General features: G+C 41.8%; 1 protein-coding gene across 1 annotated transcript in view; it reads right to left on the bottom strand.

Moving 5' to 3' along the window:
* The window catches only part of si:ch73-375g18.1 (kinesin-like protein KIF1C), a 61,343-nt gene that overhangs the window by 32,098 nt on the left and 13,990 nt on the right, over positions 1–15,255 (bottom strand). Inside the window, exons 2-6 of the mRNA XM_029117472.2 lie at positions 14,428–14,548; positions 6,288–6,364; positions 5,843–5,957; positions 3,226–3,290; positions 1,391–1,456 (exon numbers count right to left, since the gene is read on the bottom strand). Coding sequence (XP_028973305.2) covers positions 1,391–1,456; positions 3,226–3,290; positions 5,843–5,957; positions 6,288–6,364; positions 14,428–14,533 — 429 coding nt within the window. The 5' untranslated portion in view covers positions 14,534–14,548. The remainder of the gene's footprint in view (positions 1–1,390; positions 1,457–3,225; positions 3,291–5,842; positions 5,958–6,287; positions 6,365–14,427; positions 14,549–15,255) is intronic.

Genomic DNA, 15,255 nt, shown 5'->3' with positions numbered 1-15,255 from the left:
ACTAGAATATAGTACAATCTAGAAAATAGTACACACTAGAATATAGTACTAATCCATTTTAGTAATTTAGAACAGTGGTTCCCTAACCTTATCAATCCAGACTTTTATCATTGACAAATGTGTGTGTGTGAGAGTTTGTCTGTGCAAGCAAGCAAGCAATTCATACATTGAAGCCATTCAACGTGCTTACAGAAAAATAAAATAAAAAATGTAAAAATACAATAACAAAAACAAATACTCAAATGAAAACATCATAATAAAATACAATAACAAAACATATAAAGATTAAAAATGGGATAAAAACATAGGAAGCTATAAGGCTAAACAGTGTAGTTAAGTGCTCAGTGCTCAGTCATAGGCACGTGAAAAGGGAAGTGTTTTTAACCTGGATTTAAAAATTGATAAGTTTGGGGCAGGTCCAAGATCTTCTGGTAGTCAGTTTTGTACAGCATAAGTGCTAAATGCAGCTTCTCCATGTTTAGTTTGGACTCTGGGCTCTACTAGCTGACCTGTGTTCATGGATCTAAGAGCCCTGCTTGGTTTACTCTACACAATGACACAGAGTCTATTTAGCTGTTGTCATACGGTTTGAGATATATATATATATTTGAGTATCATCGGCATAGCTGTGGTAGTTAATGTTGTCCTGTAGAATTTGGCCCAGATGTAGCATATAGAGATTGAACAAAAACGGTCCGAGAACTGATCCCTGTGGAACTACACATGCTTGTCCACCTCGGGACCTCATTGCTGCTATCTCTGCATCCCGGTTGCACATGCTACCTTAATACGTCACTCCTTCATTTGAATCTAGAACGCCACTTAGAAAGCCATTTGTACCCAAACAACTATTATCCCACTTGTAACATCCACTACACTTAATACTTGAAACATCCACTACACTTAATACTTGAAACATCCACTACACTTAATACTTGAAACATCCACTACACTTAATACTTGTAACATCCACTACACTTAATACTTGTAACATCCACTACACTTCATACTTGTAACATCCACTACACTTCATACTTGTAACATCCACTACACTTCATACTTGTAACATCCACTATACTTAATACATTTTCTGTCCTCTTCTATTTGCACTTCTGGTTAGATGCTAACTGCATTTCATTGTACTGTACTTGTACTGTTCAATGACAATAAAGTTGAATGTAATCTAATCTAATGTGCATGTGTGCACGTGTGTGTGTGTGTGTGTGTGAGGTACTGTTCCTATTTCACTATCAAAGTGAGGATCAAAGGTTAATTAACATGGATCAAAGGTCCTCATTAAGACAGTAAAACATGGAAAATCAGAGGATATAAGAACAATCGGCCAGTCCTCACTTTAACAAGCTGTGTGTGTGTTTCGGCTGTGTTTTACCTCTACTGAGAAGGAGAGATCAGGGTCTTTGTTCTCAAATGTTCTCTTAAACAGATCCTCACACAACTGGAAAATAAAGAACAGAAACAGATCAGAATTAAGTCAATAGCAGTAAATCTGATCAGAATCGTAGTTAAACAATAGAATCAAGAAATGTTATAATGTCTTCATAACATCATAATCGCTACATGAATGTGTTACAAAGCATTTATACCATATGTCACCTTTGAAAAGAGGTTCATTCACATGGAATAACAGTGTGACAAAAATATCAATGTCAAATGTAACAATTTCCTTTTCGAATAGTATATAAACCAGTACTTTATAAAGGGTGGAATGTTAATTAAAATCTTAATCAAGCAAGGCGTTACAACTTATTGATAACATTGTCATGCAAGGCTAGGTGAGTGGGTTTCAATCCCGGATGTAATGTTTGCTTTTTACATCCGGGATTGAAACCCACTCACCTAGCCTTGCATGACAATGTTATCAATAAGTTGTAACGCCTTGCTTGATTAAGATTTTAATTAACATTCCACCCTTTATAAAGTACTGGTTTATATACTATTCGAAAAGGAAATTGTTACATTTGACATTGATATTTTTGTCACACTGTTATTCCATGTGAATGAACCTCTTTTCAAAGGTGACATATGGTATAAATGCTTTGTAACACATTCATGCTTGATTTTAAAATACTGTCTGCAAAATACTTATATTATATATATATATAGGTCATATGCTGCACATCCCTGAGGTGTCTTACGGATATTATAAACAGCCCTTAGTCCTGGTATTTAGGCCAGATACTATGAATTGAATATCTTTTATAAAGCTTTCATTAAGAAGTGCTTATGCCACCCTTCATAAAGCAAAAAATACTGTCTGCAAAATACTTATATTATATATATATATATATAGGTCATATGCTGCACATCCCTGAGGTGTCTTACGGATATTATAAACAGCCCTTAGTCCTGGTATTTAGGCCAGATACCATCCTGCATTATAAACAGACCTCATGACAGCCCTTAGTCCTGGTATATAGGCCAGATACCATCCTGCATTATAAACAGACCTCATGACAGCCCTTAGTCCTGGTATATAGGCCAGATACCATCCTGCATTATGAACAGACCTCATGACAGCCCTTAGTCCTGGTATTTAGGCCAGATACCATCCTGCATTATAAACAGACAGCCCTTAGTCCTGGTACATAGGCCAGATACCATCCTGCATTATAAACAGACCTCATGACAGCCCTTAGTCCTGGTATTTAGGCCAGATACCATCCTGCATTATAAACAGACCTCATGACAGCCCTTAGTCCTGGTATATAGGCCAGATACCATCCTGCATTATGAACAGACCTCATGACAGCCCTTAGTCCTGGTATTTAGGCCAGATACCATCCTGCATTATAAACAGACCTCATGACAGCCCTGAGTCCTGGTATATCGGCCAGATACAGACTTGCTATATATGAACAGACCTCATGACAGCCCTTAGTCCTGGTATATTGACCAGATACAGACTTGCTATATATGAACAGACCTCATGACAGCCCTTAATCCTGGTATATTGACCAGATACAGACTTGCTATATATGAATTGAATATCTTTTATAAAGCTTTCATTAAGAAGTGCTTATGCCACCCTTCATAAAGCACAGGATCATGTCATATTTCATGTTGCTACTCTTGTCACACAGTAATGCCATGTTTATGAACCCTATATGAAATACAACACTTTGCAACAGTAAACCAATTATTTTATAATGAAGAAGGACTAGAGGTTATGGGTAAAGTGTTAAGGGGTTAGAGGTCAAGGGTTACCTGTGGTATGATCCCCTCCTGTCCTTCCTCTTGCCTCCCCATCATGGTATAACTCTTCCCTGCTCCTGTTATAATCATCATCATCATCATTATAATCTCCATCATCCCCACCATGACATAACCACCATAGAAATCACCAACATAATCATCATCATCATTATTATAATCTCCATCATCCCCACCATGACATAACCACCATTGAAATCACTAACATAATCATTATTATCATCAATATATATAATCCTCCCCACCACCACCACTATATATAATCCTCCCCACCACCACCACTATATATAATCCTCCCCACCACCACCACTATATATAATCCTCACCACCACCACTATATATAATCCTCACCACCACCACTATATATAATCCTCCCCACCACCACTATATATAATCCTCCCCACCACCACTATATATAATCCTCCCCACCACCACTATATATAATCCTCCCCACCACCACTATACATAATCCTCCCCACCACCACTATACATAATCCTCCCCACCATCACTATATAAAATCCTCACCAACACCACTATATATAATCCTCACCAACACCACTATATATAATCCTCAGCAACACCACTATATATAATCCTCACCAACACCACTATATATAATCCTCACCAACACCACTATATATAATCCTCACCACCACTATATATAATCCTCCCCACCATCACTATATAAAATCCTCACCAACACCACTATATATAATCCTCACCAACACCACTATATATAATCCTCACCAACACCACTATATATAATCCTCACCACCACTATATATAATCCTCACCAACACCACTATATATAATCCTCACCAACACCACTATATATAATCCTCACCACCACCACTATATATAATCCTCACCACCACTATTATTATCCTCACCACCACCACCACTATATATAATCCTCACCAACACCACTATATATAATCCTCACCAACACCACTATATATAATCCTCACCAACACCACTATATATAATCCTCACCACCACTATATATAATTCTCACCAACACCACTATATATAATCCTCACCAACACCACTATATATAATCCTCACCACCACCACTATATATAATCCTCACCACCACTATTATTATCCTCACCACCACCACCACTATATATAATCCTCACCAACACCACTATATATAATCCTCACCACCATCACTATATATAATCCTCCCCACCATCACTATATACACTCACCTAAAGGATTATTAGGAACACCATACTAATACTGTGTCTGACCCCCGTTCGCCTTCAGAACTGCCTTAATTCTACATGGCATTGATTCAACAGGGTGCTGAAAGCATTCTTTAGAAATGTTGGCCTATATTGATAGGATAGCATCTTTCAGTTGATGGAGATTTGTGGGATGCACATCCAGGGCACGAAGCTCCCGTTCCACCACATCCCAAAGATGCTCTATTGGGTTGAGATCTGGTGACTGTGGGGGCCATTTCAGTACAGTGAACTCATTGTCATTTGAAATGATTCGAACTTTGTGACATGGTGCATTATCCTGCTGGAAGTAGCCATCAGAGGATGGGTACATGGTGGTCATAAAGGGATGGACATGGTCAGAAACAATGCTCAGGTAGGCCGTGGCATTTAAATGATGCCCAATTGGCACTAAGGGGCCTAAAGTGTGCCAAGAAAACATCCCCCACACAATTACACCACCACCACCAGCCTGCACAGTGGTAACAAGGCATGATGGATCCATGTTCTCATTCTGTTTACGCCAAATTCTGACTCTACCATCTGAATGTCTCAACAGAAATCGAGACTCATCAATCCAGGCAACATACTGGATGTTTTTCCCTTGTCACACCATTCTTTGTAAACCCTAGAAATGGTTGTGCGTGAAAATCCCAGTAACTGAGCAGATTGTGAAATACTTAGACCAGCCCGTCTGGCACCAACAACCATGCCACGCTCAAAATTGCTTAAATCACCTCTCTTTCCCATTCTGACATTCAGTTTGGAGTTCAGGAGATTGTCTTGACCAGGACCACACCCCTAAATGCATTGAAGCAACTGCCATGTGATTGGTTGATTAGATAATTGAATTAATGAGAAATTGAACAGGTGTTCCTAATAATCCTTTAGGTGAGTGTATAATCCTCACCACCATCACTATATATAATCCTCACCACCACCACCACTATACATAATCCTCACCACCACCACTATACATAATCCTCACCACCACCACCACTATACATAATCCTCACCACCACCACCACTATACATAATCCTCACCACCACTATATATAATCCTCACCACCACTATATATAATCCTCACCACCACTATATATAATCCTCACCACCACTATATATAATCCTCACCACCACTATATATAATCCTCACCACCACTATATATTCATAATCATCACAACCACTGTATATAATCATCGTCATCACAACCACTATATATAATCATATCATCATTGTCATCATACCAGTGCCATTATCACCACCACAACAATCAGTGGAACTTTAATCATGAAAAGCAGGAGTATTGTGCTTTTCAGAACAGCATAAGTATGATGAAGATTGTACTGGACTGTATAACTGTATATTTGGTGAGGTGAACCAACCTGTCTGTCCATAAGCGAAGATACAGACATTGTATCCCTCGAAGGCATGGAGCAACATCTCTTCCCCAATGTCCTTATATACCTGGCGCTGGGAGGCAAATGCCTCATCCTCTGGCTGAGAGAGTGAAACGGTCATTACATTTGGCTCAACATAAATAAATGTGGGAAATAGTGAAATTGTCAGTGCACCCAGCTTGTAATGGAGGAGAACCAACACAGGATACTGGTTTACTGAAAAGTAGAAACTGTGGATAAGGCAGTTCAATGTGGTGATGGGGGGGCTTACCATAGTGTGTGATGTGGGGGGGTTTACCGTTGTGTGATGTGGGGCGGCTTATCGTTGTGTGTGGTATGGGGGGCTTACTGTTGTGTGTGGTATGGGGGGCTTACTGTTGTGTGTGGTGTGGGGGGGGCTTACCGTAGTTTGTGGTGTGGGGGGGCTTACCGTAGTGTGCGACCAGTAAGAGTAGTCAAAGGTAAAACTTTTGGCTTCAGTCTTCGGCTGTTTGGGGTTAGAGATGCCTGGAGAAAGTACAGACAGACAGACACACATATCACTTTGAAGATAGTCTGAACGCTGCTAATTAGACCATACTCTGAATTACATGTAGACTTTTGTTTGTAACTGTGTAGGTGTGTACTTGGTAGTACAGACATTGTTGACTGTAATTGTGTGGGTGCTTACTTGGTAGTACAGACATGTTTGACTGTAATGGAGTGGGTGCTTACTTGGTAGTACAGACGTGGTTGACTATAATGGTGTGGGTGCTTACTTGGTATTATAGACAGGGTTGATTGTAAAGGTGTGGATGATTACTTGGTAGTATAGACATGGTTCAGTGTAAAGGTGTGGGTACTGACAAGGTAGACCAAACAAAGTCAACACAACATAGACTGGAGTTTGGGTATTAATGACTCAAAAAGTTTCTGATATTATTCTGATATGAGTCTAAACCAGAATTGCTGTGGAGGTAACTGGGGCTTTCCTCTGTCCTGGTTGCATATGGAAATGTTGTCTAAACCAAAATGTATTGTTCCTATCTTGAATAAGTTCTGTATGTTTTATTCTTCAGTCAGTGTGTCAGGTTATCTCCATGGTAACCAAGGATTCTTTCTGCCCTCTAAAATACCGTAAAACCCTGAGCGGTTAAATGCAAAACAACAACAAAATGTAAAAGAAACTACTGTATTTAGAAGAAACTATCATTCTTAAAAGAAATCATGCTTAAGATTGTATGAACGGGGCCCAGGTCTTAACCCCTCACACCCTGAACATGCTGTATGAACGGGGCCAAGGTCCTAACCCCTCACCCTGAACATGCTGTATGAACGGGGCCCAGGTCCTAACCCCTCACACCCTGAACATGCTGTATGAACGGGGCCCAGGTCCTAACCCCTCACACCCTGAACATGCTGTATGAACGAGGCCCAGGTCCTAACCCCTCACACCCTGAACATGCTGTATGAACGGGGCCCAGGTCCTAACCCCTCACACCCTGAACATGCTGTATGAACGGGGCCCAAGTCCTAACCCCTCACCCTGAACATGCTGTATGAACGGGGCCCAGGTCCTAACCCCTCACACCCTGAACATGCTGTATGAACGGGGCCCAAGTCCTAACCCCTCACACCCTGAACATGCTGTATGAACGGGGCCCAAGTCCTAACCCCTCACCCTGAACATGTAAAAATAACAGCAGACTGCAAGGTCACATGACACAGGAATTCTGGGAGTGCTGCTGAGGCCTACTTCACGAGACACGTGTCATACACAAACACAAACAACACACATATATAGACAGATAGGTATGTATATACAGCTCTGGGAAAAAAAGAGACCACTGCACCTTTTTCTTTCCCTTCCAAAAAATATGAAAAGGATAGTTTTGAGTGAGGAACAGAAGCGTTCAAATTGCAGTGGTCTCTTCATTTTAACACTACTGTTCTTCACTCAAAACCTTCCTTTTCAAATGTTTCTTTTATTTTTGGAAAGAATAGAAAAAGGTGCAGTGGTCCAATTTTTGTCAGGAGCTGTATAAACATATATACACACACATACATACACTCACCTAAAGGATTATTAGGAACACCCTTTCGCCTTCAGAACTGCCTTAATTCTACGTGGCATGTATGTGTATGTATGTATGTATGTGCATATATATGCATGTGTGTGTGTACATATACACACACACACACACACACACACACACACACACACACATATATATATATATACACATATACATATACATACACATATATACATATACATATATATACATATATATACATATACACATATATATATATATATATATGTGTATGTTATATATGTGTATATGTACGTGTATGTTATATATGTGTATATGTACGTGTATGTTATATATGTGTATATGTACGTGTATGTTATATCTATATATCTATATATCTATATCTATCTATATCTATCTATATCTATCTATGTCTCTATATCTATCTACCTACCTACACATATATACAATGATGTGCAAATAGTTTAATCCCTATACTTATTTGAAAATAGTACAAAGACAATTTATCAAAAGTTGAAACTGAGAAATGTCAAAATTATTTCTCAGTTTTAATATATGCCCATTTGATGCCAACAACACGTCAAGTTGGGACAGGGGCACGTAATCTTGACTTCCATTGAGCTGCAGAGAAAGAACGCACCAAAATACCACCACAAGATTAACTTTCCTAAGAAATGGATATAAACCCCAACCACCCCTGCATTCGGGAAGGCTCCTCCCATCCTATAGACAACGCCTAAAACAGGAGAAACCGGTTTCTTAGACAGTTCAACACTGGAATGAAGGATCTATTACTGCTCTACAGGACTGCTTTAACACAACAGATTGGCAGGTGTTCTGTGATGCAGTTGATGGGAACATTGATGAATACACAGACTCTCTCAGCATGTATCTCCAAATGCATTGAAGATGTCGTTCCGATGTTCAATGTCAGGACTTTCCCCAACCAAAGGCCTTGGTTAAATGGTAATATCTGTGATGAGCTCAGAGCATGGTCCTCTGCCTATAGCTCTGGTGACCTGAAGGCTTTGAGGAGATCCAGATATAATGACCTATGGAAGGCAGTCAGGGATGAAAAGAGAATACAGGGATAAGTTGGAGTCTAACTACCACAGCTCTGACCCCAGACACATGTGGGGAGGACTGAGACACATCAGAGTACAAAGGGAGGAATAGAAATGATGCCTGTCCTTGCTGAGGACCAGGATGACTACATTCTTGCTGCATTTCCACTGGTGTTTTACCCCGGTACCAGGGCCACACCAGTGATTTATGCTAATGATCGCTCCAGAGTTTTCGGTTTCCACTATACATTTCGTACCAAGACTTAAGGAGGGGCTCAGGTGGGGAGGGAGGAGTAAACTATCAATGTGATTTGGTTTTCCATTACAAAAAAAAAGGCAATATTTTTCTGGTATTAAAATAAACAACAATGCCATGCTCAGCTTGTTTACAATACAGCATTTGAACTTAACTAATAAAACACTTTTCAAATTCCTGCGACCGGCTCCTTCTACACCTACACCTGACAATGCAACAAAACCAGTTTAATAAGTATTTTGTCAGAACTATCTTTCTTTAATAGAAGGATCTGGGAGAATTCTGAGGTAATTTTTTGTTATAGGTTCTGCAGGCAATGTCTCAGTCTCAGCACTCTGTTTTCTATTGAGTCAATGGCATCGTACCACATTCAGTCGTTCCAACTTTTTCTGTTCTGAGTCTTTGCTGCCCTTAATTTTCTTTTTTGTTGTCAGGGATCTGTTTGTTCGATCGAATGAAAACCATTAAGTGAAGCTTAAAGCAAACGATAGACATCGCTATTCGAATAGAACAACATGCCGCTTTTTCACACAACGTAACGCATCAATCTGCAAACCCTCCCTAAATCCTAAATTCCAGGCCTTGGCACCAAGTGAGAGCTGGGCTACTCGACCATGGCCTAGTGGCTGACTGGCGCTGGCCCGTGTCAGTGGAAACAGAAAATAATCTGGACTTTAGGGTGAAACACCAGTGTTTGGCACCAGTGGAAACAGAAAACCTGGACTTTAGGGTGAAACCCCAGTGTTTGGCACCAGTGGAAACAGAAAATAATCTGGACTTTAGGGTGAAACACCAGTGTTTGGCACCAGTGGAAACCAGATAGCATTCCAGGCTGTGTCATCGGGGGTGCCGACCAGCTTGCGGAGGTTTTCACCTCCATATTCAACCTCTCCCAGCTCCAAACAGACCACCATCGTCCCTGTACCGAATAAATCTTCCATCACCTGCCAGAATGATTACCGCCCTGTAGCACTGACCTCCATCATCATTAGGTTCTTCGAGCAGCTGATCAGAACTCACATCTGCCCCACACTTCCTGACACCTTGGAATCCTTTCAATTTGCATACCGCCCCAACAGATCTACGCACGATGCCATCGCCCTGACAACACATACCACACTCTCCCACCTGGATAAAGGCAAAACATACATGAGGATGCTGTTTGTGGACTACAGCTCAGCATTCAACACTATTGTGCCTGCCAAGCTTGTTCCTAAGCTCAGGACCCTGGGACTTAACTCCTCCCTCTACAATTGGATCCTGGACTTCCTGATCGGCAGACCCCAGGTGTACAGAATGGGCAACCTCACCTCCTTTGTACTGACCCTCACAGGGCTGTGTACTCATTCCCCTCCTGTACTCCCTGTTCACGCAAGAAAGCATGGCCACATACATTTTTTTTTTTACATTTACCACTGTTGCATCTCCTCTTTTTTTAACAGCATACTTCAACGGAGGAAACCAATTGCTGTAGTTTTGAAAGTGAATTGTTTTCCCAATCTTGCTTGATATAGGATTTCAGCTGCTCAACAGTTTCGCGTCTCCTTCGTCTTATTTGTTTGTTTCATAATGCACCAAATGTTTTCAATGGGGGACAGGTCTGGACTGCAGGCAGGCCAGTTTTTTACTACGGAGCCATGTTGTTGTAATATGGGCAGAATGTGGTTTGGCATTTTCTTGCTGAAATAGGCAATGCCCTCCCTGAAAAAGATGTCTGGATGGCAGCATATGTTGCTCCCAAACCTGCATATATTGTTCAGCATTAATGGTGCCTTCAAAGATGTGCAAGTCACTCATGCCATGTGCACTAATGCACCCCCATACCATCACGGATGTAGGCTTTTGAAATGTGCGGTGAGAAGTCAGATTCTACCTTTCCTTTTTAGCCTGGAGGACGCAGCGTTCATGATTCCCAAAAATAATTTCACATTTTGATTTGTCAGACCACAGGACAGTTTTCCATTTCGCCTTAGTCCATCTTAAATGAACTCAGAGAAGGTGGCAGCGTTTCTGGATCTTGTTTATATATTGTTTCTACTTTGCATGGTGGAGTTTTAACTTGCATTTGTGGATGCAGCGATTTACTGTGTTCATAGATAATGGTTTTTGGAAGTGTTCCTGAGCCCATGCGGTGATTTCCACTACAGAATCGTGTCTCTTTTTAATGTAGGGACACCTGATGGCCTGATGATCGCGGCCAACCAATATTGGTTGATTTCTGAAAGACTCATCCTCTCTGGGATGCTCTTTTTATATGCCGTCTTTGTACTATTGTCTATTGAATATAGGGTTTGAATATCTTTGCATTCTGTTTTTAATGACATTTTACAAAGCATACCAACTTTTGTGGAAACAGGGTTGTGTATGCGTGTATATATGTATATATAGCTTTGGAAAAAATTAAGAGACCTTTTTCTTTTCTTTCCAAAAAAGTCGAAAAGGAAGGTTTTGAGTGAGGAGCAGAAGGGTTAAAATTAAGATACCACTGCAAATTGAACGCTTCTGTTCCTCACTCAAAACTATCCTTTTCAAAATTTTTGGAAGGAAAAGAAAAAGTTCAGTGGTCTCTTAATTTTTTCCGGAGCTGTATGTACATTGAAATTAGACACTTGTTTTTGCCCCCATTTATCATGAGCTGAACTCAAAGATCTAAGACTTTTTCTATGTACACAAAAGGCCTATTCCTCTCAAATATTGTTCACCAATCTGTCTAAATCTGTGTTAGTGAGCACTTCTCCTTTCCCGAGATAATTCATCCAACTCACAGGTGTGGCATATCAAGAAGCTGATCAGACAGCATGATTATTGCACAGGTGTGCCTTAGGCTGGCCACAATAAAAGGCCACTCAAAAATGTGCAGTTTTACTGTATTGTAAAACGCACCTATGTTCGTTGTCCATAACACACGCCTGCCCATACCATAACCCCACCGCCACCATGGGCCACGCGATCAGCAAACTTTTCACCCACAAGACGCCAAAAACACGCCGCCTGCCATCTGCCTTGTACAGTGAAAACCAGGATTCATCCATGAAGAGAACACCTCACCAAAATGCCAGACGCCATCAAATGTGAGCATTTGTCCACTCGAGCCGGTTACGACGACGAACTGCAGTCAGGTCGAGACTCCGATGAGGACAAAGAGCATGCAGATGAGCTTCCCTGGGACGGTTTCTGACAGTTTGTGCAGAAATTCTTCGGTTATTCAAACCGATTGTTGCAGCAGCTGTCTAGGTGGCTTGGAGGTGAAGATTCTGGATGTGGAGGTCCTGGGCTGGTGTGGTTACATGTGGTCTGTGGTTGTGAGGCCGGTTGGATGTACTGCCAAATTCTCTGAAATGCCTTTGGAGACGGCTTATGGTAGAGAAATGAATATTCAATTCACAGGCAACAACTCTGGTTGACATTCCTCCAGTCAGCATGCTAATAGCACGCTCCCTCAAAACTTGCGACATCTGTGGCATTGTGCTGTGTGATGAAAGTGCACATTTTAGTGTGACAAGTCATCAATAGTCTTGATTAAGGCACACCTGTACAATAATCATGCTGTCTGATCAGCATCTTGATATGCCACACCTGTGAGGTGGATGGATTATCTTGGCAAAGGAGAAGTGCTCAATAACACAGATTTAGACAGATTTGTAAATAATATTTGAGAGAAATAGGCCTTTTGTGTACATAGGGAAAGTCTTAGATCATTGAGTTTAGCTCATGATAAATGGGGGCAAAAAACTAAAAAGTGTTGCGTATATAATATTGTTCAGGGTATGTGTGTGTGTGTATATATATAATGTACACTATGGAGTGGAAGACTGAACACCAAGGAGGTACAGACTGAACACCAAGGAGGTACAGACTGAACACCAAGGAGGTACAGACTGAACACCAAGGAGGTACAGACTGAACACCAAGGAGTGGGAGACTGAACACCAAGGAGTGGGAGACTGAACACCAAGGAGTGGGAGACTGAACACCCTGAAGCGGATAAACACCCATCACCACAGGCTTCTCTAGGTATGCGTGTGTGTTGGTATGTGTTTTGGTGTGTGGGTTTAGGGTTGTGTGACCGGTTTTAGAGGGCAGATGTGAAAGAGACCAGGTGCAGATCAGGTGTCTGGGAGGATAAAGGGAGAGAAGGATTGAAAGAAGGAAAGAGGCAACAAGAGCCCACTAGAAAGACAAAGACAAACTGAAAGGCGAACAGACGAAAAGAAAGACCATATCCAGAGGCGTAACCTGGACTAGCCAATCTCTTTATCCAGAGGGGTCACCTGGACTAGCCAATCTCTTTATCCAGAGGGGTCACCTGGACTAGACCATCTCTTTATCCAGAGGGGTCACCTGGACTAGACCATCTCTTTATCCAGAGGGGTCACCTGGACTAGACCATCTCTTTATCCAGAGGGGTCACCTGGACTAGACCATCTCTTTATCCAGAGGGGTCACCTGGACTAGACCATCTCTTTATCCAGAGGGGTCACCTGGACTAGACCATCTCTTTATCCAGAGGGGTCACCTGGACTAGACCATCTCTTTATCCAGAGGGGTCACCTGGACTAGACCATCTCTTTATCCAGAGGGGTCACCTGGACTAGACCATCTCTTTATCCAGAGGGGTCACCTGGACTAGACCATCTCTTTATCCAGAGGGGTCACCTGGACAAGACTATCTCTTTATCCAGAGGGGTCACCTGGACTAGACCATCTCTTTATCCAGAGGGGTCACCTGGACAAGACCATCTCTTTATCCAGAGGGGTCACCTGGACAAGACCATCTCTTTATCCAGAGGGGTCACCTGGACTAGACCATCTCTTTATCCAGAGGGGTCACCTGGACAAGACCATCTCTTTATCCAGAGGGGTCACCTGGACTAGACCATCTCTTTATCAAGAGGGGTAACCTGGGCTGGACCATCTCTTTATCCAGAGGGGTCACCTGGACTAGACCATCTCTTTATCCAGAGGGGTCATCTGGACTAGACCATCTCTTTATCCAGAGGGGTCATCTGGACTATACCATCTCTTTATCAAGAGGGGTAACCTGGGCTGGACCATCTCTTTATCCAAGGGGTCACCTGGACTAGACAATTTATCCAGAGGAGAGCATTTAGCAAATGCAAAAACAAAATTCCTCATCTGTGAGATTTATGCAAAGGTGCTGTGTGTGTGTGTGTTTGTGGTGTGTTTGGTGAGTGTGGTGTGTATGTAACTTACAGGTGGAGTTGCCCTGCATCTGGATAACACACTTGGCGTCTCGGCTGGTCTCCCGGGTGTTGAAAGGTCGCACACGGACCGCCACCTTCACCGAGGCTCCTGCCATGATGACCTCTGAACCCTTAAACACAGAACAAATCGGCGTCACTCAGAACCAAACAGAACCCTAACCCTCCTGCCATGATGACCTCTGAACCCTTAAACACAGAACAAATCGGCGTCACTCAGAACCAAACAGAACCCTAACCCTCCTGCCATGATGACCTCTGAACCCTTAAACACAGAATAAATTGGCGTCACTCAGAACCAAACAGAACCCTAACCCTCCTGCCATGATGACCTCTGAACCCTTAAACACAGAATAAATCATTACAGCAAAGAACGTTTTAGAGTCATGCAGAACCAAACAATATCTAGTTCCTCTATAGAACCCATAAGTCTTGTTTGAAGTTAATGTGTTCCCCAGGATGGGCAGATAATGTTCTACTCTTCAGCCGAGTGTCATGCATGTTTAGAAAGAATGTTCTGGTTGAACGCCAGGGAGGCTTTTCCTTAAGACAACATACACAGCTGTTCACAGTTGGATCTAGTGTGTGTGTCTGTGATTATGTATGTGTCTGTGATTATGTATGTGTGTCTGTCAGATGCCGGAGCACACAGCCACATCTCTTCAAACACATTCCAACAGCGTGATGGTGTGAACTGACTTCACCGTGTGAAGTTCCATCCAACACCCAAACATGAGTCATCATTATCAATCATGTCACCAAAACATTGTCATAACCAGTCGTCATAGCCAGTTGTCAATAAAACATCATAACCAATCAT

Source organism: Esox lucius, chromosome 24, assembly GCF_011004845.1.
Source record: "Esox lucius isolate fEsoLuc1 chromosome 24, fEsoLuc1.pri, whole genome shotgun sequence".
In the NCBI taxonomy this organism is placed as follows: domain Eukaryota; kingdom Metazoa; phylum Chordata; class Actinopteri; order Esociformes; family Esocidae; genus Esox; species Esox lucius.
Note: the sequence above shows the minus strand (reverse complement) of the source record. Positions and strands in the feature narration are given on the sequence as shown.